The sequence below is a fragment of the Lynx canadensis genome, chromosome B3, assembly GCF_007474595.2.
Source record: "Lynx canadensis isolate LIC74 chromosome B3, mLynCan4.pri.v2, whole genome shotgun sequence".
Taxonomy (NCBI): domain Eukaryota; kingdom Metazoa; phylum Chordata; class Mammalia; order Carnivora; family Felidae; genus Lynx; species Lynx canadensis.
Genome location: NC_044308.2, coordinates 84,761,940 through 84,787,653, shown reverse-complemented (window position 1 = coordinate 84,787,653; position 25,714 = coordinate 84,761,940). Strand labels below are relative to the sequence as shown.

The window sequence follows — 25,714 nt, the reverse complement described above, 5'->3', positions numbered from 1 at the left end:
ATTTTGTATCATGCAACTTTGCTGAATTCATGTGTTAGCTGTAACAGGTTCTTTTGTGAAATTTCTACATATAAGTTTCATATTTTTCAGTGTTTCTATGGAGAAATAAGAGCTTAGAGCTTCCCTGGTCCACCATTTTGCTAACATCACACTTTAGAAAAACTTTTAACTTTTTTTCTTTTAAGCTAATTCTAAATTTAAAATTATTGGGGTGTCTGGGTGGCTCAGTCAGGCAAGTGTCCAACTCTTGATTTCTGCTCAGAGCGTGATCTCACAGTTTGTGAGTTCGTGCCCCACATTGGGCTCTGCACTAACGGCGTGGAACCTGCTTGTGATTCTCTCTCTCCCTCTCTGGCCCTCTCCCACTCGCACACATGGTGTCTCTCTCTCTCTCTCAAAATAAATAAACTTGGAAAAAATAAATAAACTTAAAATTATTTGGTAATTTACCAAGTGGAAAAGTGCTAATATTTTTCCCACTTATTTAGTAGGGAGGAAGGACACAGGCAATTGCATGGCATAATATTCCAGTTATTTAATATTGAGGTGTCAGAAGTATTGTTACTTTTTTTTAAGTTTATTTATTTTGTGAGAGAGAGTGCATGCACGTGAGTGGAACAGGGGCAGAAAGAGAGGGAGAGAATCCCAAGTAGGCCAGGCGGGCTGCACAATGTCAGCACAGAGCCTGATGCAGGACTTGAACTCACAAACCGTGACATCATGACCTGAGCTCAAGTCAGACACTTAAATGACTGAGCCACCCAGGCACCTCAGAAGTATCCTGACTTAAAATGTAAGCATATATTTATAATTTTTTAGAAATCTATTTATTTAAAAAAAAATTTTTTAATGTTTATCTTTGAAGGAGACAGTGTGAGTGGGGGAGGGGGGGCAGAGATTGAGGGAGACAGAATCTGAAGCAGGTTCCAGGCTCTGAGCTGTCAGCACAGAACCCTGTGTGTGGCTCATCTCACAAGTTGTGACTGAGCTGAAGTCAGACGCCCAACCGACTGAGCCACCCAGGCGCCCCATTTTTTAGAAATTTTAGAATGCAAGCATGTGAATTATTTCAGTTGTTAAAATAATTATGCCTGTTGGGTTTTTTGTTAATGCCTGTTTTACTGAAGAAAATTACCCTCATTACTTAGGCTTTTTTACTTAAAGCAATTTAAAGGGTTTGTTTATTTTAGTGAAAATTTTAAATTGTCACTACTTTCAACTATATGGTACCTACCATATGAAAGTGAAGCCCATCAAAATTATAAACAATATATAATAAAGCAACATCATTTTGGAAGGGTATAGTTCTCCTAGGTAATTTAAATCAGTTTAAATAAAATCTGTATCAGGATGGGAGTAAATTGAGGCAACATTTCATTTAATTCAGTAGAAAGGAAAAAATATACCTGGTCTCATAATTCAATATAACTATTCCAAACCTTTTTTTTTTTTGATAGAAGTCAAAACAATCTTAACATTTATTTCTCTATATATACTGAGTTTTCCTTTCCCTATTCCCTGTGAATCTTGCCCTTAGTCTGCTTTTCAGAGTCCTAGTATGTAAGATTTTTCCAACAGGCTTATATCTTAGCTCTATTATAGTATCAATTTTGTTTTTAATAAAAGGTTTAAATATTTAAACTTAATCATAGAAACCAGTTGTCTTATACCAGTTCTCCCTAATAAAAAATCACTTTCTGTATTGGTATTTTTTTTCTCCTGAATTTAATAAATTCCACATTAGTGGTAATAAGTTGAGGCTAGAACATGTGTCCTATTACAAATGAACAATTGGGTATCATTAGGTTGTCCCCCTTTCCTTTGTACATATATCTTTAGGTGTGTTAATCCATTCAGTAGACACATTAATGAGCACTGGTTGAAGTGTAATATTGGAGGAAGTAAGGCTCGTTGACCTCAGCATGGAGTTTAATACCTCTAATTAAATTAGGTAGTCGACAGTCAGTATAAAGAAATAGCCGTGCCTCTGGCAAGCTAGAATTATTTACGACTCTGGTTCTGTGTTTTAAACTTGATTGGAGAAAATCATTTATATCTATTTTATAGAAACTAATTTTAGTCTCACTTTTTATTTACAATATCATGTGGTGATTTTGTAAATTATTTTTAAGCATTTATTTTCTCAGAATGAGAGGTAAATATCCTTGAACCTGTTTAAATGTAGTGTTTTATTTCTTGTGAAGGGAAGCTTTTTCAAGTCTTAAGACAGTAGTAAGAGAATTTTTACAACATAGACTATACTTCTTGAGCAAATTAATCAAACATTCAGTCTAACAAAGTACTCTCTTAGAAATATTATACAGCCAAGTCAGTTTCCTCTGAAAAATCGTTAATGTAATGGACAGCACTTCATTTTCTGTTTTGGAATTTGGTCACCAATAGTTTCCCAAATAAATGAGCTTTATTGACCTGCTTGGTCAGATTTTAATTTTAGACCTATTTTTCTTTATCTTATCTAGAAATAAATTGAAATATACCTTACTTTCCAGAGAACTTTTATGCTAAATATAGTCTGGAAAATGAATTCAAAAACAAATTTAAGAAATAATAACAAAACTTTTATTATTTTAGTAAAAGTAGAGTTAGTATAATAGTTAGTCAATGGTACAGGATTATACTCATGGTTTTGACCCCAAACTAACAATCTTACATAAAATAATTCTATTTTAATATCATACCCTCTACCCTTAACCCCAATTTCTGTAAATATATTCTTTATGACAAGAGTATAGAGAAATGGCTCAGAATAAATTTATCTCACTGCTACAAATGGCTATTAATTTGGATGGTATGGCAGTGACTTCTCATTGCATGTAGAATAAAGTTCTAGTTCTTCACTACGGCCTTCAGTGCCCTACATGATTTGGCCACCTGCCTGCCTACCTCTCTGATCTCATCTCCTGTCACTTTCCTTTTCATTTAGCACAATCTGGCCTCACTGGCTCTCATTCTGACCTGCCAGCATGTCAAACTCATACCTGTCTCAGAGGCTATGCACTTATGTTCTTTCCATTTTAAATGTTCTTTCTCCACATCATCAGGCTTTCTCACTCTCACTGTTCTATCCTCAGATTCACATGACAGTTTGTCAGAGAGACTTATCCAAACTTTCCAACTAAAGAAGTCCCCTTCACCCAGTAACATTACCACATTACCCTATTTTATTCTCTTTATAGCACCTACAGCTCCTGTCATCATCAAAGTGCCGTATTTAAATAAATGCCATAATTGCAGATAATTCTATTTTTATGCTGTGCACTATATAATGACAAAAAATTTACCAAGATAAGTACATGATACTATAACTAGACTTAACCTAATCATGTCTTGTTCCTCTTCTCTTTTCTCTGAGCCCTTTCCTAGGTCTCCTCTCTTTTTCCTGTGGTCCTTTTTCTTTCCCGCCTGTGTTTCTCTTTTTCTTCAGCGCAAGCATACAGACTTGAACACCCTCTGGTGTTTTTCCAAGAACTGTGAAGTCCATGTTCGTCCAAATGTAACCAAAAAGTCACCCCACGTGTCTAAAACTGTTGCTTCTCCTCCTCTGAAACTTCAGAATCCAACAGTTTCAAATATAATAGCTTTGTTTCTTGAGTTCTCTGTAATGGAAAATATTTTAAAGGAAATTTATACTAGGCTTCTGGTTGTACTAGAAGAAAGTCCAGTATGGATTTTCTTTTCTTTTTTTTCAGTTGGTTGTTGGTATGTTTCAAAAACCAGTTTTCAAGCCATTGTGTTTTCAAACACACCTTCTGCACTTAAGTCACACATTTCAATAAAGCATTTTCAAGACTGTCTTTTTAATAGTCAGCAGTATATGTTGAGTGCCCACTCTGCTAAGGTAATTGTATACTAGATACCATGCCTATTGTTTCAAGAACCTTTTCTTAATTACTAAAAATGAATGATGCACCAGTTTGCATTCCCACCAACAGTGCAAGAGGGTTCCCATTTCTCCACATCCTCTCCAGCATCTATATAGTCTCCTGATTTGTTCATTTTAGCCACTGTGACTGGCATGAGGTGATATCTCAGTGTGGTTTTGATTTGTATTTCCCTGATGAGGAGTGACGTTGAGCATCTTTTCATGTGCCTGTTGGCCATCTGGATGTCTTCTTTAGAGAAGTGTCTATTCATGTTTTTTGCCCATTTCTTCACTGGATTATTTGTTTTTTCGGGTGTGGAGTCTGGTGAGTTCTTTATAGATTTTGGGATACTAGCCCTTTGTCTGATATGTCATTTGCAAATATCTTTTTCCCATTCCATCAGTTGCCTTTTAGTGGAGGTTCCTAAAAAAATAAAAAATAGACCTACCCTATGACCCAGCAATAGCACTGCTAGGAATTTACCCAAGGGATACAGGAGTGCTGATGCATAGGGGCAACTTGTACCCCAATTTATAGCAGCATCTCTCAACAATAGCCAAACTATGGGAAGAGCCTAAATGTCTCATCAACTGATAAATGGATAAAGAAATTGGTGGTTTATATACACAATGGAATACTATTTGGCAATGAGAAAGAATGAAATATGGCCTTTTGTAGCAATGTGGATGGAAATGGAGAGTATTATGCTAGTGAACTAAGTCATACAGAGAGATACCATGTTTTCACTCTTATGGGATCCTGAAAAAACTTAACAGAAGACCATGGGGGAGGGGAAGGGGAAAAAAAAGTTACAGAGAGGGAGGGAGGCCAAACCATAAGAGACTCTTAAAAACTGAGAATAACTGAGGGTTGATGGTGGTGGGAGGGAGGGGAAAGTGGGTGATGGGCATTGAGGAGGGTACCTGTTGGGATGAGCACTGGGTATGTATGGAACCAATATTGACAATAAATTTCATATTTAAAAAAATGAATGATGCAGACAGCAAGTGAACATATGAAAATATGTATGATCCTAAAATGTATGAAAGTATGTTTTTTTTTTTAACATGATTGAGGAGTATATGATAGTGGGGTTTTTTGCTATATGTGGGTATCTGAAAGATAGGGAAAAGAATGAGGGCTCGAAGCAGTGAGTATTACTCAGTTTCAGTTTCTGCATGTTCATACCACAATCTCCTGAACTGCAAAACCTAATTAACCTCTGTGCATTCTTCAAGTACTGTAATAATCAGTTTTCTTTGTTATTTGCATTCAGAGAAATTTAGAGTATTATCTTTATCATTAATTATTCATTTATTAATTCTTTTACTCTGTCTCCTTCACTGGACTTGAAGCTTTCTGAGAGCAGAGACTATGTCTGGTTTTCCTTTCACCATTGTATCTGTCTGTGCCAGCCAGCACAATGCATTTAGTCACCTCTCAGTATTTCCTAATGTATCAAGAAAAGATAGGTAAGAAGGAGGGAGGGTAAGAGAGAGGCCTTTTAAGAACTTATGAACTAGTGCAAGTATGTAGGATGACTTGAACATCTGACCTAGGGCCAACGTTTTAAAAAAATGAAGAGATACAGGTAAGGAAAACAGAAATTGAAGACTTTCAGATTTTTGATCCTAACTAATTATAATTAGTAGTTAGGTACTTTCAACAGAAATGGGGAATTCAGAGGATAACCTGACTGTGGTGAAAGATGATAAGTTACTTTACATGAAATCTAGTCTCCAGCTCCATGAAATGAATGCTATTGTTTGTAGCATTGAGGAAATCTAGAATTGAATGTAATCTCTGATAATTGTAGAAAATGAGAACACTGTCTTAAGATAGGCAAACATCTGATTTTCATAAAGGACATGGGACAGTCCACTAACTACAAAAATTACTAACATTCATGAGCTCCATGTCAATGCCTGACAAAATAGGATTATTAAACAGATGGTTTGTGAGCACTTAGATAATGAAGTAGTGATCACTAGGAGCCACCATGAGTTCACCATAACAAATCACATCAAAGTAACTTAATTTGTTTTAATAGGATTACTAGACAGGGAAGGCCATAGACAGTATAAAGCATTTAGCTAAGTTGTTGTGGACAAGTTGAAGAAATGTGGTCTTAATAATAGTTCATTAAGTATATTCATGACTGGTTGTATAATCATATCTGGAGACCTAAATTAATTATCTAATGAGAGGCATATAGAGAAGTGGTTAAAGTATGGTTTTTGGAATTAGCCTGCCTGAGTTTCAGCTCTGGCTCTACCACGTAACTACTTATGTGACATGAGGCAAGTTTTATTTATCTTCTTCAGCTTCAGTTCCTCACCTGTAAAAAAAAATAGGGATAATAACAATTGTACTTACTTTGTAGCATTGTTGTTAAAATTCAGTTATGCCAAAGCACTTAGAATACTAAGAATTTAATAAATGTTGGATATTTTTCTTTTTTACTTATTTTTGGAGGAGTACAAGCAGGGGAGGGACAGAGAGAGGTAAACAGGATCTGAAGCGGGCTCTGCACTGACAGGCTGACAGTAGTGAGCCTGAAGTGGGGCTTGAGCTCATGAACTGTGAGATCACAACCTGAGTCGAAGTTGGAAGCTCAACCTGAGCCACCCAGGTTCTTGATGTTGGATATTATTTTAACCAGGAGGAACATTGAAATGACTTGCCATACAAGGCTGTTACCCAGATTTGTCCTATTTGACATTTTTATCTAAAATCTAAATAAATACACAAGAAATTGAATTTAAGAATAGCCCAAATCTGGGAAAGAGAGAGCCAACACATTGAATAGCAGAACCAGACTAACAAGACAGGTTTAAAGGTAATCTGAACCTGGCAAGGTAAAATTTAATAAGAATAAATTCTCTCTTGGAGAGAGCCAAACCATAAGAGACTCTTAAAAAGTGAGAATAAACTGAGGGTTGATGGGGAGGGTGGGTGATGGGCATTGAGGAGGGCACCTGTTGGAAGGAGCACTGGGTGTTCTATGGAAACCAATTTGACAATAAGTTTCATATTAAAAAAAAAAGTAAAATAAGTAAGTAAATAAATAAATAAAAAGAATAAATTCTCTCTTTAATTCTAGCAGTCAGTTGTACCTGCTTAGGACTTTATACGAACAAGACTGAAGGGTTTGAATTAATCACAACTACTATCTGAGCCTACTTTGAAAAAATGCAGAAAATAATTCAGTTAACAGAACAAAGAAAGTCGTCCCACTATGAGCTTACTGTACTGGTCAGAGCATGTATTAGTAATGTGTTCAATTCCAGACACCACAATTTAATAGAAACATCAATAAACTGAGGTAAATAATTCAGGATAATGAATAGCTTTGTAAACTCAAGGAGGAAGTAAGGACACATTTAACCTGGAAAAGAAAAGTTGAAATCTACGTTAGAGCAATCTTCAAATATCTGAAACCGATAATATATAGAATATAGACTGATTTCTTTGGTAAGGATCATTGTAGAAGAACAGGCTTCAGGAACGCAAATTTTAGCTTAGCATAAAGAATGTTCTAATGATTGTAGCTCTTTAAAATGAATAGGCTGATTCATGAAGGTATAAAGTTCCCAACCCTAGAAGTATTCATTCAGATAGAAGCAGGATTACTCGTCAGAGATGTTGCAGTGGGAGTTCCTGTATGGGGCTGGAAATCAGAACTTTACTTAGGGTCTCTTTCAGTGTTAATATTCTATAATGTATTGAGGATTTCAATTTTGTACATGTTAATTTCATTTAACTTCTTTATCTTCATGAATTGATAATGATAATCTGCTGCCTATATTATATAGCTGAATTAAAATTATTTCATCAGCATTTGAAGTGGATTTGGAAGAGTTGTTTGGTTGCCAATCATTTTACCAGATTTATCCCATAAACAGAAGTCTTGTACTCTCTTTTAGAAGTGATTAGCATCTGGGTACAAAAACATGTAGGTAGGAACTCTGAGAATTTTTGGAGTATAGAAAACCTGGTGAGTATACACAGGACACAACCTTGTAAGTCCTTAAGAGATAGAGAATAAATAAACATCAAATATTATATAAAGTATTCATGGCAAAGTGTCAAACACACTCACTTCTGAAATTTCTATTAACTGTTAATACTCAAAATTCATTCTTTCAGCAATCTCTCAAAAATTCCTAAGATATACATACCAATGATTAGCAATTCTCAATTTGTGTTTATTATGTAGTAGTTTTAAAGACTTAAAGATACAAAAACATGCCCAAATCATGACAACATAATTATTTTTAAAAAAAAAGGTAAGGGATGGTCTTGAAGCTTTCCCCTCAAATGCTTGATATGTTTAGCATGACTTTGTTATATGCATGGTTCTTTGCCACAAATATCTTCATTACAACATCTCAGTAAAAATGTATTATTTTTTCCCATTAAACTTCTATGACAGACTTTTAAGACTGTGGTAGATATTTGAAGACAGGCTTTGTTTATAAGATAAAACTTTAGTTGCCCTTTTCTCTCATTTCTTTAGATAAGTAGGCACTAGAAATTATAGATAGCTTTGGCAAGAGTTCAAGGGTTAATGTAGCAGATAAATAAAAGGAATTTTCTGTAAATTGAGACCTGCATTATTTCAGTTGTCTTGTCTTTCCTAACCTAACTCATTTAATTTTAAAAAGTAAATACTTAAATTCTTCCTGACAGTGTGCTCAGCTTTTACTATCGTTTATTACTTCAATTATACTTGATATCACTTAGAACAATCTGCCATTTGGAAATCTCAGTATAGCCTGGAGCTTAGTATTAGATCTGGCTGCTATTGTAACATGTACAGCATATGACATTAATGTATCAAAATTAGATTGGATCATCCCTCCTGTTAAATTTATTTCACATTTCTTTGTATTCAGTTAACATAAACCTATTAGGGAAGCTGACACATGGGGATGGCTTGTATAGGAAGGATATTTTTAAAGTATTTTGATTAAAAAATGAAATTATAGAGCCATAGCTTTTCTAAGTTGTGTAATCTGTTTGGTTTTTTAAAATGTCACAGAGCCCAAGTACCGAATTTGTATCATTCAAGGGGTGTGTGTTTCGACACGTGTGTGTGTTGTGGTGTAAATAATGAAGAATTAAAACTTAAACATATTTTGAATGATTAGGCCTACCATCATGAATTTAGAGCAATGAGTATGTTTATTGTTTCCAAAAAAGGAAAAAATATTTAATACGCTTAAACCTAAAAAAGTCTCCTTAAAAGAAAATAAATATTTTTATACTATATTTCTAAAATAATAGATTCTGGTCTATAGGTTTAGCTGGATACTGTCTTTAGAGTAATAGCTACCTCTATCTTATAATCCATCGAAGTATGTGAGGGGGCATTTCTTGCTTAAGAATACAAATGTTAAAATTCAGGGATTTACCTTGTATTTTCAGATACTTTAGTGATGTTCATAGTGATTAGGATTTTCTAGATCGACTGGTGTTTGGGACTTTAGAAACCATTAGAACAATGGTTCTTGGCTTTTTTGGTATTATGTACTCCTATTTGATAGACTCTTCTCAGAAAAATACACAAATAAAATTTTGCCAAGTAATTTTCAAATATTCACAGACCCCTTGAACCTGGGTTAAGAACTCCAGGGTTAAGGGGCCCCCGGCTGCCTCAGTCAGTAGAGTGTGTGACTCTTGATCTTGGGGTCATGAGTTTGAGCCCCAGGTTGGGCACAGAGCTTACTTAAAAACAAAACAAAACAAAACAAAACTCCAGGGTTAAGGCTAACAGAAGAGAGCCTTTCATTAATTGGATTGACTCCTTTTTTTGTTGTTATTTAAATGACACATTTAAACTTCTCTCTTACTCTGTGGTCTTTAAGCCAAGTAAATTACAATTTCAAAAAACAAATCATTTGTATGTTAGCTCATACAAAAACTATTGATGACACCCTAGTTCTCTCTTCCAAACCTTCCCATACATGTATCATTTATCTGAAAGCAGTCAAAGAGCCCATGTGAGATATGCACCAAAAATGCACTCAGATGTTGACAGTGACAGAATCCATTAATATACCAAGATAACCACATTTTATATTAAAATACATGTTTATACAATAATCTCTATGAAGAAAACTCAAGACTAATGGGCATTAAGTTCATTTTTCTAATAACTTATTAGAAATCCAAACTTTTGGATGCTTTGCTTTTTTATCATTTTAACCACCATAATGTTAACCTCTCTCTGATTGCCAGAAGCCTTTGTAAGCACCACAAATATTTAAACAACATCTTGAGACTGTAACAAATTTCAAGAATCTGTTTGGAAGAATTTTGTAGGCAACATTTCATAGGCAAAGAAACCCTGGAAATTTGTTGAACCAACAGTCAACTTTCTCTTACTTAATAGGTTATTTACCCAATTTATGAATTACCTATTTCTTTTCCTTCTCTTCCTGTTGCCTTCTTTAGGCAGTTTTACTGCTCATTAGCACTTTGAGAGAATGGTCAGAAAAAAAGGAGTAGAATCTTAAAACCATCGCTTGTTTAGTTTTTTTAATGTTTGTTTATTTTTGAGAGAGAGCGCGCGCAGGTGGGGGAGGGCAGAGAGAGAGGGAGGTTTAATTCTTTATCTTTTAATATTTTTATAGTATAGTATGTTGTCAGTAGCTGTATGAAAAACTGTATGCTTTTCTAAAGCACTATGAACTATTTTGGTTTTCCAGTTGAGACATTTGGGAAATGATGAAGTACACATTGTTTGGTCAGAGCATACTAGAGACTACAGGAGAGGAATTATTCCTACAGAATTTGGTGATGTCCTTATTGTCATATATCCAATGAAAAATCACATGTTCAGTATCCAGATAATGAAAAAACCAGAGGTAAGAACTTACTATATTTTAATAATATTTTCTGAGCTCTGAATGGGTTTGTGAGTTTCTTCTTTCAGAGGGATTAGACTAGGCATCAGGTTGTGAAAACAGGGGGAAGTGAGACAAAGACTCGTGTAACAATGTAAATTGTGTAAGTCTGGTTCAGAAGGAGCTAAAACAGAAAAAAGCAAGAAACTATGTTCAAATGGGAGAAGTGCCAGAGCAGAAGTTCCTTTGTACTAAGATGACAACAGGATTACCTTTTAATAAGAGGATGATTATAGTTTCCTAAAAGGTACAATAAGAAGCAATCATTCCCTTTAGGTCAAGAATGTATGGTTCCTTTATTTTTAGTTGGTATATCTTACTAAGGAGTACATGATTATTTATTCGTGTCACTTTTAATAAATGAAAGTTCTACAGAGTATTAAAAAAATTTGTTCTGGTTGGATGTCTTATACCATAGGGTTGAAACACACTTTCAAAATAATAAAAGTGTGATAGTGTTTGGGTATCTTTCTTACTTTTTTTAAATCAAATACTTTTAATTTATAGAAAACCTAGTTTTTGACAGTTGATCATGAATCTTTAGAATTTCTTGAATTAGACTAACTTTCCCACATGTGAATTTGAGCTTACAGCCAGGTTTCTTTAGGGTTTATATAAACCAGAGGTCAGCAAACTATGGTTCACCTCCTATTTTTGTACAGCCTACAAGCTAATAATGGTTTTTACTTTTTTAATGGGTTTTTCTTTTCTTTTTCTTTTTCTGTTTTTGTTTTGTTTCCTTGCCCCTTCACCCCCAGGTTTTTCTTTTTTTTAAAAATCAAAGAAGAATATATAACAGGGACAACATATGGGCACAAAGCCTGAAATATTTACTGTATTATCCACATCCCATGTCCTTGCCTTCAGCTGTCATCTGTACCAACCATATTCAAATAGAATTACTTTGAAACTGTCAGTCATCTGATAAAAGTGACAGTTATCAAAATAGATTTTTTTTTCTAATAAAACTATGTAATGAAGGTCTTTTAGGTTCTATAGTAAAGGTGGTCACAAAAATAATGAAAAACTAACTTGCTGCCTATGAGAATGTGTTATCTTTATTGTGTTTACTCAGTGGAAGAAAAGAAATTTATTTCCAGTGTTGAATTTTTGTGTACAGTTGAGACAACAAAAATTTGAAAATTGGCAGGGAATATAAATTATTTAGTCAGTTAAATGAAGCACAGTTCTGTTTGAATAGGAAACCATGTAGACCTTTGGCATTTTTTATTTATTGTCTTCATGTGAATCATGGAAAAGAATTAAATTTGAATAGTATTTCTACTGAAGGAAGAACTAAAGAGGAAGTAGAAACATTTTTGTGTGCAGTGTCTTGATTGTTCTTATTTATAACAACCTTTCTTCAATATGAGTATAAAATTATGTTCTAATTTCTCAATCAGGTTCCCTTCTTTGGTCCACTTTTTGATGGTGCTATTGTGAATGGAAAAGTTCTACCCATTATGGTTCGAGCAACAGCTATAAATGCAAGCCGTGCTCTAAAATCTCTGATTCCACTGTATCAAAACTTGTATCCTTTTTGACAGTATGGTTTCTACTCTAATACATGTCTGCTTTCCAAGGTAAGTATGTCTTATGGGTCAGTACCTTTGAGTTTCTGTTCATTGATATATAGAGATAGAGTTCCTCCCCAGTGTTTGTGCTGTTGTGATATTTGAATGATGTATTTTCTTTTCTACACTACTAGTCAGTACTTATCTTTTGGTTAACTAATTAGGGTCCCATGCTAGGTACTCTGATACTATGCATGTATAGAAATAACCCTAACAGTGATCATAAAGTACTCAATCTAGTTAAGGAAATATACAGTTTTTAGTGCGTGTGTTGTAACAGAGTTATGTACAGTGTTTTGGAGGTATAATGAGAAGCAGCCTCAGAAATGTGAGGATTGAATATTGAAGGATGATGAATAAGAGGTAATCAGGTGGATGAGATTAAGAAGAGCATTCCAGGCAGAGGGAACAAGATAAAGACGTGGAAGTATGAGAGGACATGGAGTGTTTAAGAACATGGCTTCTGGAGGGGCACCTGGGTTGGTTAAGTGTCCGACTTCAGCTCAGGTCATGATTTCGTGGCTCGTGGGTTTGAGCCCCACGTCGGGCTCTGTGGGGAGAGCACAGAGCCTGCTTCTGATTATGTGTCTCTCTTTCTCTGCCCCTCCCCCATTCGTGTTCGCTTGCTCTCTCAAAAATAAACATTAAAAAAAAAAAAAAGAACATGGCTCCTGGAGCCAGATTTCTGGACTCAAATGCTTAGCTGTCTAGCCTTGGGAATATTTTTTAAATAATTTGAGCCTCAGTTTCCGTATCTATAAAATGAGGATGATAACACCTAGCTCACTGTGTTATAAGATCTGAATGAGTCAGTATGTATAAAGCTCTTAGAACAATGCCTGGGACACAGTTTTAATTGCTTTCTGAAATGAATTTCTATTTCCATATACTTTTTCTATATGATGAAAAACATTTCAATTATTTTTCTTAATAAATTGTGGATGTTAAGCTTCACAGGGAAGGCTTTTTAAAATATCCTGAGTTCTATTCCACATGAAATGGATTTATCGTAAGTCTGCCACATATATTCTCTTCTTTTGATGAAAATTGACTTAAGCAATCTGATTCCTATGTAATTTCTCATGTATTCTGACACTGTGAAATGGAATTATAGGTGGTGGATCATGGCATGATATATTGATTAAGCTTAATGACATTTATATAGCATTTCTTACTTGTGACAGTTATATCTTCACTTTAAGTTGAAAGATCAGATTTGAAGTGGTCATTGTGAAATGTAGGGATTCAGTTTATTATTTCCTGAATATCTCTAGAAAGGTAGCTAATCCTACAAGGAATGCGCAGATTATTACCCATAAGCTCATTTTATCCACATTGTCAACTCCTCTGAGGTTGTCTTTCTGATCTTGGCCTGATCCTGATGTTCATCCTAAGGTTAGTGTCCTCCGCCCTTTCATTTAAGACACAGTTGAAAGAATGCCTTAAATCTTTTGGGAAAGTGGTGAGAGAGAAATTAGATTGTAGTAGAAAATTCTATTTGCCTCTTGTGTCATAAAACAGGATCTCCATTTATTGAGCAAACACAAACTATTTCTGGCCTGAAGTACAAATATTTAAGATGTACACCTTACCAAGTAGTTAAAAATGCAAAATAAAAGTGTTGGGGGCTATGACTTAATTTCTTTTTCCTGCACCTAAGTTTATACTCTTTTGAGAACTATTTCAGATTTACATGTTACACTAGAGGTATGGTGGCTGGATTTGCAGTTAGAAAATAATTATTTGAATTCAAGCTCTGCCTTGTAATCTTGGTCTAGTCATAGAATCTCTAGACCTCACTTTCTTTGTCTGTAAAAAAAGATAATACCCATCTCAGAATTATTGTCAAGATTAAATGAGGTAATGAATTTGGATGTGCTTAGGAAATGAAATAAGGTACATTATTTTGTGCAGTGATTAATTCTGTTATGTGTAAAGATTACAGTCAATATAAAACAACTCTACCCAACACCAAGGAATTGCCTAATTGAGTTTTTATGATTGGTTGGTTGGTAGGTTAATTGACTGGATTGGATTTTCAGGCCTATTTCACAAAGTTCTTAATAGGTAATCTTGCTGAGACATTAATAGATACAACATTGGAGAAAATTTCTAAGATGAGAGATAATTTCAGATGTAAAGAGTAAACATGAACACTATTTACACAGCCAATATGAGCAATTTCCATCAGCAAAACTGCTTCTGGAACACACAGAATAAAAACATAAAGTCAAATCAAAGAAATTTTTCTTGACTTGGAAGCTTGAATTTAGAAGCCATATGGAAATTATTTCCCCATACTACTTAAGGATATAATAAAGATACTCTTAGCCTTTGCTAACCTGAAAAATAAATAGTCATCTTTTACAAAGATTCATAAAGTTCTATATTCTAAGTATCAGGGAAAATGATTTCACACAGGTAGATTGCTTGATTTTTCAATGAAACCTTATATACTAAATTACAACTAGATGTTATTAAGATCTTGAATTACAGATGTCTTTTAATTTTAAAAAATATATATATATTTCAGAAATACATTACATTTTACAATGTACGTTTTTTGACAAATCCAGGTAAGTTCCCATTAAGGAAAAAAAATCACGTGTCCTAAAACAGATCAATAGAATTTAACAGAAATTACAAAAGAAACTGAAATAGAAGTAGGCTTTGAAAACCACCAGTTACTACTTTAATAAGAGAAATAAGAGGATAAAAGAATATGTAATAAACTCACTTATATTTGGATAATTGTACTGCTGCGTTAGTTATTTTATGCCCAGTGAAAGTACCCACTAAGATTCCACAGCATAAATTGTGCTATTTATGATCATTAAATACAGTTTAAATTTTATCCTGGGAACATCTTCTCTAACTATGAATCTAATGTTGTTCACTAAATGAGGACAATATTGATTGTCATATGCTGTCCAAATCGATCATGCTGGCAGCCAGAATTACAGTAATCTGTCAGTATTGATGACTGTCTTTCAAGCTTTGAAACCTCTCCTTCACTTCACTTGTCATTTCTTGCATTACTTGTACTTGAAAAACATTTTCTTGCAACCTTGGTCTTTGTCAGCTAGGGGCTTTTTTTTTTTTTTTTTTTTTTTGGTCTCGAGCTCAATTTGTTGGTTTGATCATGCAATTAGAATTGAAATGCAATGCTGGGGAGGAAGAATAGGCAGATTCTGGGTAACCATTGGCCCTGAGGGGAATTTCAGGTTGATCTTAGCCATCATTTGTTAGTTAACCTGTGTGTGTGTGTGTGTGTGTGTGTGTGTGTGTGTGTGTGTGTGTGCGCGCGCGCGCGCGCACGGGTTGGGATTGGGTTGTTTCTTTCTTTTGGCTTTTTTGTAGTGGGAATAATAATTACAAAGTACTAATTTCATGATCTTAGTATCATGACTCTATACATTAAGTAAAAATTTAAAAGCAATTATTTGTTATGATCCTAGAGACATTTCAAGTATGTACAAATGTTAAATATGATGCTATCATGTATGTACTGTCTCTTTCTTTTAACATGAGATTTATCATACAAAGAAATTTTTAGAAGTTACAGTATATAATCATGTTGTATTAGGGTTCTCAGAGAAACAGAATCAATTAGATGGAAGTGTATACCTAGATAGAGAAAGATTAATTTTAAGGAATTAGCTCACATGATTGTGGGGACTGGCAAGTCTGAAACCTGCAGGAGTTCCTAGCTAGAGTTGATATTGTAATCTGTGTCAGAAGTCATATGGAGGTAGAATACCTTACTTCTGTGGGGACCTCAGTCTTTTCTCTCAATGCCTTTGATTAATTGGTTGAGGTGCACCCACATACGTGATAGAGGTAATCTGCTTTACTCAAAGCCTCTGATTTTAATTTTTTTTTTCAACGTTTTTTATTTATTTTTGGGACAGAGAGAGACAGAGCATGAACGGGGGAGGGGCAGAGAGAGAGAGGGAGACACAGAATCGGAAACAGGCTCCAGGCTCCGATCCATCAGCCCAGAGCCTGACGCGGGGCTCGAACTCACCGACCGCGAGATCGTGACCTGGCTGAAGTCGGACGCTTAACCGACTGCGCCACCCAGGCGCCCCTAATTTTTTTTTAATATTTATGTATTTATTTTGAGGGACAGAGAGAGTGAGCATGGGAGGGACAAAGAGGAGAGAGAAACAATTCCAAGCAGACTCTGTGCTGTCAATGTGGGGCTTGAACTCACGAACCATGAGATCATGACCTGAGCTGAAATCAAGAGTCGGTCACTCAACTGAGCCACCAAAGTCTCTTGATTTTAAATGGTAATTGCCTCTAAAAAAATAACTTCACAGCAACATCGAGACTGGTGTTTAACCAAAAACTGGATACCATGATCTAGCCAAGTTGATGTAAAATTAACCATCTCACATGTCCCATTTTTCTTAAATATTTCTTTTTAACCTTTTTTACTGTAAAATATAATTTGAGAAAAGTACATAAATTCTAAATGTATTATATGGTGAATAATTATAGTTTAACCACCACCAGTTCAAGAGATAGAACTCTTTCTCTTCTATCAAAAATATTTACTGGGGCGTCTGGGTGGCTCAGTTGGTTAAGCATATGACTTTTGATTTCAGCTCAGGTCATAATCTCACAGTTTGTGAGACCAAGTCCCACATTAGGCTCTGCAGTGACAGCAAGGAGCCTGCTTGGGATTCTCTCTTTCCCTCTCTCTCTCTGCCCCTCCCCCACTTGCATGTGCACACATACACTCAAAATAAATACTCTCTCTCAAAATAAATAAACTTAAAAAAAATTACTGATCACTTTTATGATTGTAGTAAAGATTTGAAAGACATATAGAGACAAATCACAGTTGAGCCTTGAACAACATAGGTTTGAATTGTGCAGGTCCACTTATATGTGGATTTTTTTTTCAATAAATACTATATACTATTGTAAATGTATTTTTTCTTATGGTTTTCTTAACTTTTTTTTCTAGCTTACTTTAAGAATACAGTATGAGGGGCACCTGGGTGGCTCAGTCAGTTAAGCATCCGACTTGATTTTGGCTCAGGTCATGATCTCATAGACATGAGATTGAGCCCTGTGTCAGGCTCTGTGCTGAGCACAGCAAGGAGCCTGCTTGGGATTCTTTCTCTCCCTCTCTCTCTACCTGTCTCCCACTCTCTCTCAAAATAAATAAATAAACATATAAAATATAGGGGCACCTGGGTGGCTCATTGGGTTAAATGTCAGATTTAGCAGGTCATGATCTTGCAGTCCATGGGTTCAAGCCCCACATTGGGCTCTGTGCTGACAGCTCAGAGCCTGGAGCCTGCTTCGGATTCCGTGTCTCCCTGTCTCTCTGCACCTCCCCAACTCATGCTCTGTCTCTCTCTCTCAAAAATAAACATTAAAAAAAATTTAATGTATACCTCTGTTTTAAAAAATAAAGTATGAAATGCATATAATATACAAAATACATGTTTATCAACTGTTACCAGTAAGGCTCCTATCAGCAGTAAGCTATTAGTAGTTAAGTTTTGGAGAAGTCAAAAGTTATACACAGATTTTAGGGCTACATGGGGTGTTGGTAACCTACACGTTGTTGAAGGGTTCAACTGTAGATGATAATTGTTTCTCCAATAAGCTTATAATTTAATAGGAGAGAGAATAATGTAAATTAATAATTATAACACAAGTTAAAATATAACACAGGATAGTAGGGTTATAAGATAAAATGCTCTAGGAGTTCCAAAGAAGAAGTCATTGCTTTCAAAGTAAGAAAATAAGGGAAGAATGCATAGAAAATCTGGGCCTCAGAGGATGAGATTTTAGTAGATGGAATGCAATATGTATGTTATAATTCTTGTAATTTGTATTTTGGGGCTTTATGTGTATGTATGTATGCATGCATGCATATATATACATATGTGATATTCTGAAATACTCAGTATGGGGGATATTATAAAGTTAAATGACATCCTTAAAAAACACATTCTTCCTAGGTTTAATATTCTTTCGTGCTGAACCAATATTATTTGATTTCTTCTAATCTGTTTAGATTTGACCTTTTTGTAAATGCCAGGATTGGGTTTCTGTTTAACTTTATCAGACAAATTACCAGAAGTCAATGATCATTCTTCAATTAGTCACAGTTTGTTATCCCTGCAGTTCAACTACTCAAATGTAAAGAACTTGTTGCAAAAGTATGAGAGCCAAAATGAAATGAAATGTAATTGATTGGCTCCACTAATGTAGTTTGCCATTCATTATGATAGAACATTATAAAACCTCTAAGGGAGGCCCATCAATATTGCTGCCATTTCGTGTTAAGAAGAAAGTGAGTTTATTGAGAAACTACATAATTTTATGTATACTGTGTTTTGAAGATTATTTCTTCAGAAAGATAATATTCATAAATATGGACTGTCCTTAATTTATAAATTATATTTTAAAGTATGGAAGCTGATTGTTGGGAAATCAGCCTGGGCTTCTGAGTCCAGAACCACTTAATAAGTGTGTCACTGTCTTTGTCTAATTTTATTTTAATCTGTAAAAAAAAGAGTACCAAACTCAACACTGTTACAAGGATTAGGTGAAATTATCTAGATGAAGCACTAAGCAGCCTGTCATGTGGCAAGAGCTCAGAAAATGGTAGCTACCTCGTGCTTGATGGTGATATTATTATCCTCTATACTGGAGATACTCCTCTAAAACACAAGTATAAGTATACTAAAAGACTTGTGATGGCTCGACCGTGTACTGCAATTCTTATCTGAATTCTTTGGCTACGTGCAAGCAGTTGTTACTAGCTTATTAACCCTCCCAACCTCATATTTCTCACTGTAGGTTTGTCAAACATACCTGTCCTCCTTCCAGCTCTGCCCCCCCCCCATCCTTGTGCTCATCTCCCACCACACTGACACCCAGGACACCCTACATGGGTCTAGCTAGACCATATTTATCATCCCTAAATGCCCTTCTCTTTTTCTCTGTTTTTGCCCCAAGAATGCTCTTCTCTACTGTCTTCCACCTAATATACTCATTCTGTATGACCCAAACAAAGTAACTTTGTAAAAAAAAAAAAAAAAAAAAAAGATTTCCTTCTAGTGACAGATGTCGTCTTAGGAAGAGTACGATTTGGTGTCCCTCACACACAGCCCCCGAGGAGGAAGGCAGCCATGGCTGTAGTCCTAAAGGCTTATACTTGCTGCTGAATGGCAAGGAAGGCAGCAGCCACAGGAGAGCTGTGGGGGGTGGCGGTAGGAGTGTACATATTACTGAGGTCTTTAGTTTTACTTAAACCTTTGCACCACCTACGTCACTGATTCATTCCATTAGGAGCCCTCAGTATCTTGTAAGTGCCATTCATTCTACCTACTTTCTAAACGAAAGTCTTAAACTTCATGGACAAACTGGTTATTTGTTACAAACTCTAAGATTTATGATTATGGTCATTCATACTTCAAAAAAGAGAAAATGGTTCTTTAAATAAAATGCCTTATCAACTAAGTGATCCAGGTTTTGTGGCTTTGGAAGTGCTTGCAGCCCTTGTGCCTTTGATATTAATCATTGTAGTAGGACCTCTCCAAGAGCTGACAAAGGTACTTATTTACTTAACAATGTGCTCTGTCATGGGAGCCGGCTTCAGTCTCCTGTGTTAAAGACATGGGCACTGCTATTGAAGATTGTTTTTTTTTTAAGCTTGTAATTAAGCATCCCTCTCCCCTGACCTGGATTTTACTGCCAAACCTTATAGTCTATGTATGCACACAGAGTAATTATTTACACAGGAACCCTGGATATGTGCAACATTTCTATTATGACTCTAATGTATTCTTGTATCACTTTTAATTTGTTCAGCTGTTCTTTTTAAGGAATAGCAATAAGGGCCTATTGATGATGTTAGTGGTATTTTGAGAGGCTTCCTTACAGTCAGTGTGGGAATATTTTATTGTATACCTTTAAAGGTGTTAGTTTAGGTCTAGCAAATCTGCCTTTGTCCTTTCAAAAAGATATAAAAGCAGTAAATATAAATCTCTCTGATACATAATGAATTTTTGATAATAATGAAACTTATTCTATAGAATTGAACCAATGTCTGAAAATAGCATCTTAATGTTCTCTAGAGATTATCATTTTACTAATGTAGAGCAATAATAATTACTTTTCCTATATTTAAACAATGGGAGCTCACAAAAATGACTTCAGTATATGACCAACTTCTATTTCTATTATCACTGTATTAATTATACAGATATTTTCAATTGTTATTCTCTACCAAAAACATTCAATACACCAATGACAAATTTAAGTATTAAAAAAAAAGCTATATTGAACAACAGCAAAATGACTAAGTATGTTTAAGATCCTTTCAGAAATAAATAAAAATCTATGAAATAAGTCATTATAAAAGGGGGGAAAAGTGATTATCTCAATAGAAGTTGAATGGCATCTGATAATGGCATCCTACCTTATTCATGTAAGGGAAAAAAGAAAAAGTCTATATTTCTTCATCCCAAAAAAGCAATTTTGGATCTTTCATTTTTTTTCACCAAGTATTTATTGACTACCTTCTATATGGGAAGTGGTGTGAGAGAAAAGCTAGGGGTAGCAAGATAGTTACTGCTTTCATGGAGCTTACAGTCTGGTACAGGAGAAAGAGAGAGCCCTGTGTGTGGGTAGGTAGGTATGGGGATAGGTAGATGGATGAAAGAATGAGTTAATGAATGAAATGCCCTCTGATGAGGAGTCCAGCAATAGTGATACCTACAAAATAAGATGGTAAAGATGATTAATTTTATTACAGTGGGAGAGGATAGTAGGGAGGAAGAATTAGGAATGGTTTTACTGAGGCATGAAGGGATAAAAGTGTAATGTGGCTAAGAAACACAAGGAGTTCCTCACTACCAGGTGATATAAAACAAAGGGAAGAGTAATAGCAGCTGAGGTCAAAACCAGAAAATGTAGTCAAGCAGAAAAATCAAAACCAAACCATAAACTTGATTTTTTAATGTTACTACCAATAATATAACAGCCGGTGTCTAAGGTGACAGTTCCTTCTGCTTTTATATAATTTTTACCTCTTGAATAGCAGAGCACAGCTTGAATGTATTTTCCTTTTATAGTAAAGCCTTTCTAAAATAAGTTAGATTATTATTTAAAGTATTTTTTATACTTACATATACAGTAATTGCCAGGCTAATAACTAGTATTATTTTTCTTAATGAGACTAAGAAGTTCTCTAAGTGTTTTGATAATATTTACACATATCTGCCATTTCAAAAAGGCACTTGAGATTTTCATAATCTTGTTATATGATAGACATATTTTTGCATAACAGGCCTTCTTTACACTTTTCCTGTAAAGTACTTTTATACATTGTTGTGCTTTTACACATTATTATACTTTGTTACTGATGAATGAAGTGTTTTTTGATTTTTTGGTTTGTTTTTTTTTTTTATCTTAGTCTGATAGTACATTGGCTTCACAACAAAAATAGCAAAGGAAAGGAAAGCACCTCACCATCTCTTACCTGCTTTGTCGAATCCAGAGTGGCAGTGTGGTCTGCATATGCCAACCTTTTTTGTTTGTTTGTTTGTTTTGAGAGAGAGCATGAGTGGGAGAGGGGCAGAAAGAAAGGGAGACAGAGAATCCCAAGCAGGCTCCATGCTGTCTGCACAGAGCCCAGTGTGGGGCTCAATCCCATGAACCGCAAGTCAACAGGAGCCAAAATTAAGAGTCTGACGCTCAACCGACTGAGCCACCCAGGCGCCCCTACATATGCCAGTCTTAACAATTGGTTCATATCATAGTGTAACAGAAAGAAGGTAGAGAACTCTATCGGGTATTGAGCAAAAAGTCTTTAAAAATAACAAAACTTGGGGCGCCTGGGTGGTTCAGTCAGTTAAGCAGACTCTTGATTTCGACTCAGATCATGATCTCACAGTTTGTGGGATCAAGCTTCACACTGGGCTCTGCACTAACAGGGTGGAGCCTGCTTGGGATTCCCTCCCTCTTGTCTGTCTGTCTGTCTCTCTCTCTCTCTCTCAAAAATAAATAAAAAAAAATAAAAAATCATAGAACTTGAAGTTTCTTTACTTCCATCTTTATTAAATTCTTACCTGTGATAGAGCAGGGATTTTTTTTTTTTTCTGTTAAACCCTTACGTTTTTGTTTTTTTTTTTTTGATTGGTGATTAAGGTGCACTGGTATGTTCATATTATCATTCACTACACCTACTACATATTTTACAAGTTTTATTTTAGTCTTTGTTTAATATAAAAACAGATTTAGATGCTATTTGGGGATTTCAGATAGCAAAGAATGAAGGATGTAAAGCTGAAATTAGTCTTTAACCTTGTTTGACATAGGAATTGCAGTGCTTTTAATCCATTCTTTTCCTTTTACTAAACATAAGGGCTTTTGCCATTGAATTTTTAATAATTCAATAATGGAATTAAAATTAAACTATGGGTCACAAATCTCCCCATTTTCTTCTAACTGCTTTTTCCTCTCAAACACTAGAATACAGCCTATTTAAATCTTAACTTTTGCTTGCCAAACCACTGTTACCGTCCATCTGTTCATGCCAATTGTAAAGAAGGTTCGGTTTTTAGTGAAGCTTTGCATTTCACATAAGGTATGTGAAGTGAAATTTCACAAGGGACATGATGGATCCTGATTCTTAGTGATAAACCTTTGGGGCCATCAGGGTTGGCATATGGTCCAGTATGATATGAAGGCTTGGGTTCCCTGGCTTCACTTCTTTGGCGTGAAGCTGATAAAACCTGGCTCTTGAGTATTATTTCATTGGACACCAATCATGGGCAGCAGGAACTGCCCATTTAACTCTCTGTGGGAAGGAAGCCCAGAGAGCATTCACAATGGTACCATTGTCGAGTTGCAAACTGCTCTGAACAGCTTGACAGCACTAGGGAGGAGGGGAAGGGGTTGCTTTACTAATTGCTGTTCAGAAAAGAGAAGGAGCAAAAATAGCTGTTGTAGAACTGATGTTTCTACATTTACTGTCTTGATAGGAGTGTTGACTTTTATTTAGCACATACCTACTATCAAAAAGAAAGCAAATAAATATATTTAAGCAACCACCTGGAGTAATGCCTTGTTAACATGCCATTATCTATTTTAAACCCACCAGATTATAGCAGAGCAAAAGTCAGTTTAGCTTTATGATATTTTTATGTTTAGATAAAAACAATATATTTTTTTAATCTTCACAAAAATTTTTTTTGAATTTAAAAGAAGGGAAAATGAATTAAAAACCACCACAATTAATGTGTCAGATAAAGTTAAAGACAAACTTGGCTTAATTTCCTTTATACTATGCTTTTTAGAATTCCCAAATATCATCTGAATACCTATAAGCTGTATTAATGTAGAAATGCAAATTAATCTTATGCATAACAATTGCAAGTGCTAAAATAATCATTATAGATAAACTAGTCAGCAAATCTTAAGGTTAAATACCAGATTTATTATTTAAATGGGTAGCTGGTAACTATTTCAGTCACTCCTGGTTCTCTCTCCTTGAAGTCTGTTTCGAGTATCTTTAAAAATACGAGGGTTTCCCTTTTTATGAAACATTGTGGGCCATGATTATTTGTATAAACACTACTCTTGGTGTTTGCATTTTCTGGTCAAATCAAGCAGTTGGTGGTTCTGATGCAAAGAAACAATGATCTACAACCAATCCTAAAAAAAAATTAGAGCTTTTTTAAGCCTACAGTATATTTCCATAGATGATTATTTCATCTGAACTTAAGTTGACCAAATTATATTGCAATATTATACCTTATGCAACAACATGTCCTTTAAAAGGATCAGAGAGATATTTTCAGAAAACTTTTTTAGTTTATAATTTTTTTTAATGGGATGCTCTTGCTAAGTTGGTGGAAAATCAAATGCATGTTTTGTGAAATGGTAACAGTCTATAAAAGGTACTAGTGGTCCATCTCCTCATGTCCCCTTAAATGCTTTTAGTAAATGGACACCAGTGCAGTATTTCAAAACCAGTAATTCATTGAATGCCCATTCTTCCTTTTACTGCAGAGTAGATTATATTTAAGTCAAGATTAATGGGTAGATTTTGATGTTAAAGTCCAGTCTCTAAGCCCATCATTCCCTAGGGGCATATAGTGCATTAGTTTAAGCCAATATACTGTTTATCATAGATTCTATGACACAGTCTTAAATGACAGTTTGTTGTACTTTGTAACTACTTACCATGATAATAAATCACTTTTTCTGTACTCCTGATAATTACAGCATTTAAACAAAATCTTAATTAAGTTAGTACACATTTAGGGAGAGATAACACGTAAGTAATTGTACACTGTAAAATTTCACTTATTTAGTAATTTTTTTCCCTTTTGCAGTCTTCTAACAAGAGTCCAAGTTTAGTATTTAGTTCAAACACATAAGTTCATTTCCTCAACTTTAATGTATTGAAATTTTTGTTACCAAAAGGAACAATACAGATTGTTTCTAGTCATCCCCCAATGTTTTTTAAACTCTTAATCTAACACTTGTGATTCTGAAGCAGTTCTGTTGACTGTGAAAGTCTTGTTATTATGTACGATAACATTTTTAAGTACATCTTACCAAGAATGAAAGTCTAAAATTTTAACTTCATATTAAATTTGAAATCTAGGTAACTTAGTTTTTCTTTTAGATGTTTTACTTCATACAACTTTCATGAAAGTGGAATAGATACACATATTCCATAATCATATTAGTGCTTTTTAGAAACCATCAGTGATTATTGGATTATTAAATCAGGAAGGATTTTTAGAACCTTTAGGGAGGTTTAAATTTTTAATCCTATTTATTTAAGGTTAATCTTTTTAAACGTATTTACATGAACTTTGGTAGAATTGGGCTTATCAACTTTTTACTTAATGTTTTCATTTAGTAATTGGCTGATTTATGAGCAATTATATATGGTCCAAATTTTATTCAACTCCAGCTTTCAATAATAGGACTATCCTCACACTGCCTTAGCACCTGTTATGGATTTTGAGTCATCTGGCAGCCCATGGGACTTAGATAAAGAAGTACCAGGTGTCCTGCCTGTCTCCTAATTGAGACGCAGTGAAAACAATATAGACTTGGCAGTATGGTTAAAAGGATGGATTAAAGCCCAGCTTTGTCTACTCTGACAAATCACAGCTTTTCCCTCATTGCGTAGTGGCAACTACTAAAGAATTTGATTAATATAATGCATCATAAAAATCATACACAATAATTTGTTATGACCTGTTGCAGACTTTCAGAAGAATTTCTATTAACATAGTACAAATAAACAATATTAATACCAAGATTTGTTCTATTGGGGGAATTTTTT

At 34.8% G+C, this 25,714-nt stretch overlaps 1 protein-coding gene across 7 annotated transcripts in view; it reads left to right on the top strand.

Annotated features, from left to right (window-relative positions):
- The window catches only part of RALGAPA1 (Ral GTPase activating protein catalytic subunit alpha 1), a 274,567-nt gene that overhangs the window by 231,638 nt on the left and 17,215 nt on the right, over window positions 1–25,714 (top strand). For 6 of the 7 annotated variants that reach the window (XM_030318952.1, XM_032593697.1, XM_032593698.1 and 3 more), the window contains 2 exons: window positions 10,598–10,756; window positions 12,199–12,326. In XM_030318952.1, coding sequence (XP_030174812.1) covers window positions 10,598–10,756; window positions 12,199–12,326 — 287 coding nt within the window. Of the gene's footprint in view, window positions 1–10,597; window positions 10,757–12,198; window positions 12,327–25,714 lie in introns of those variants that run through there. The other variant, XM_030318955.1, reaches the window with a different exon arrangement.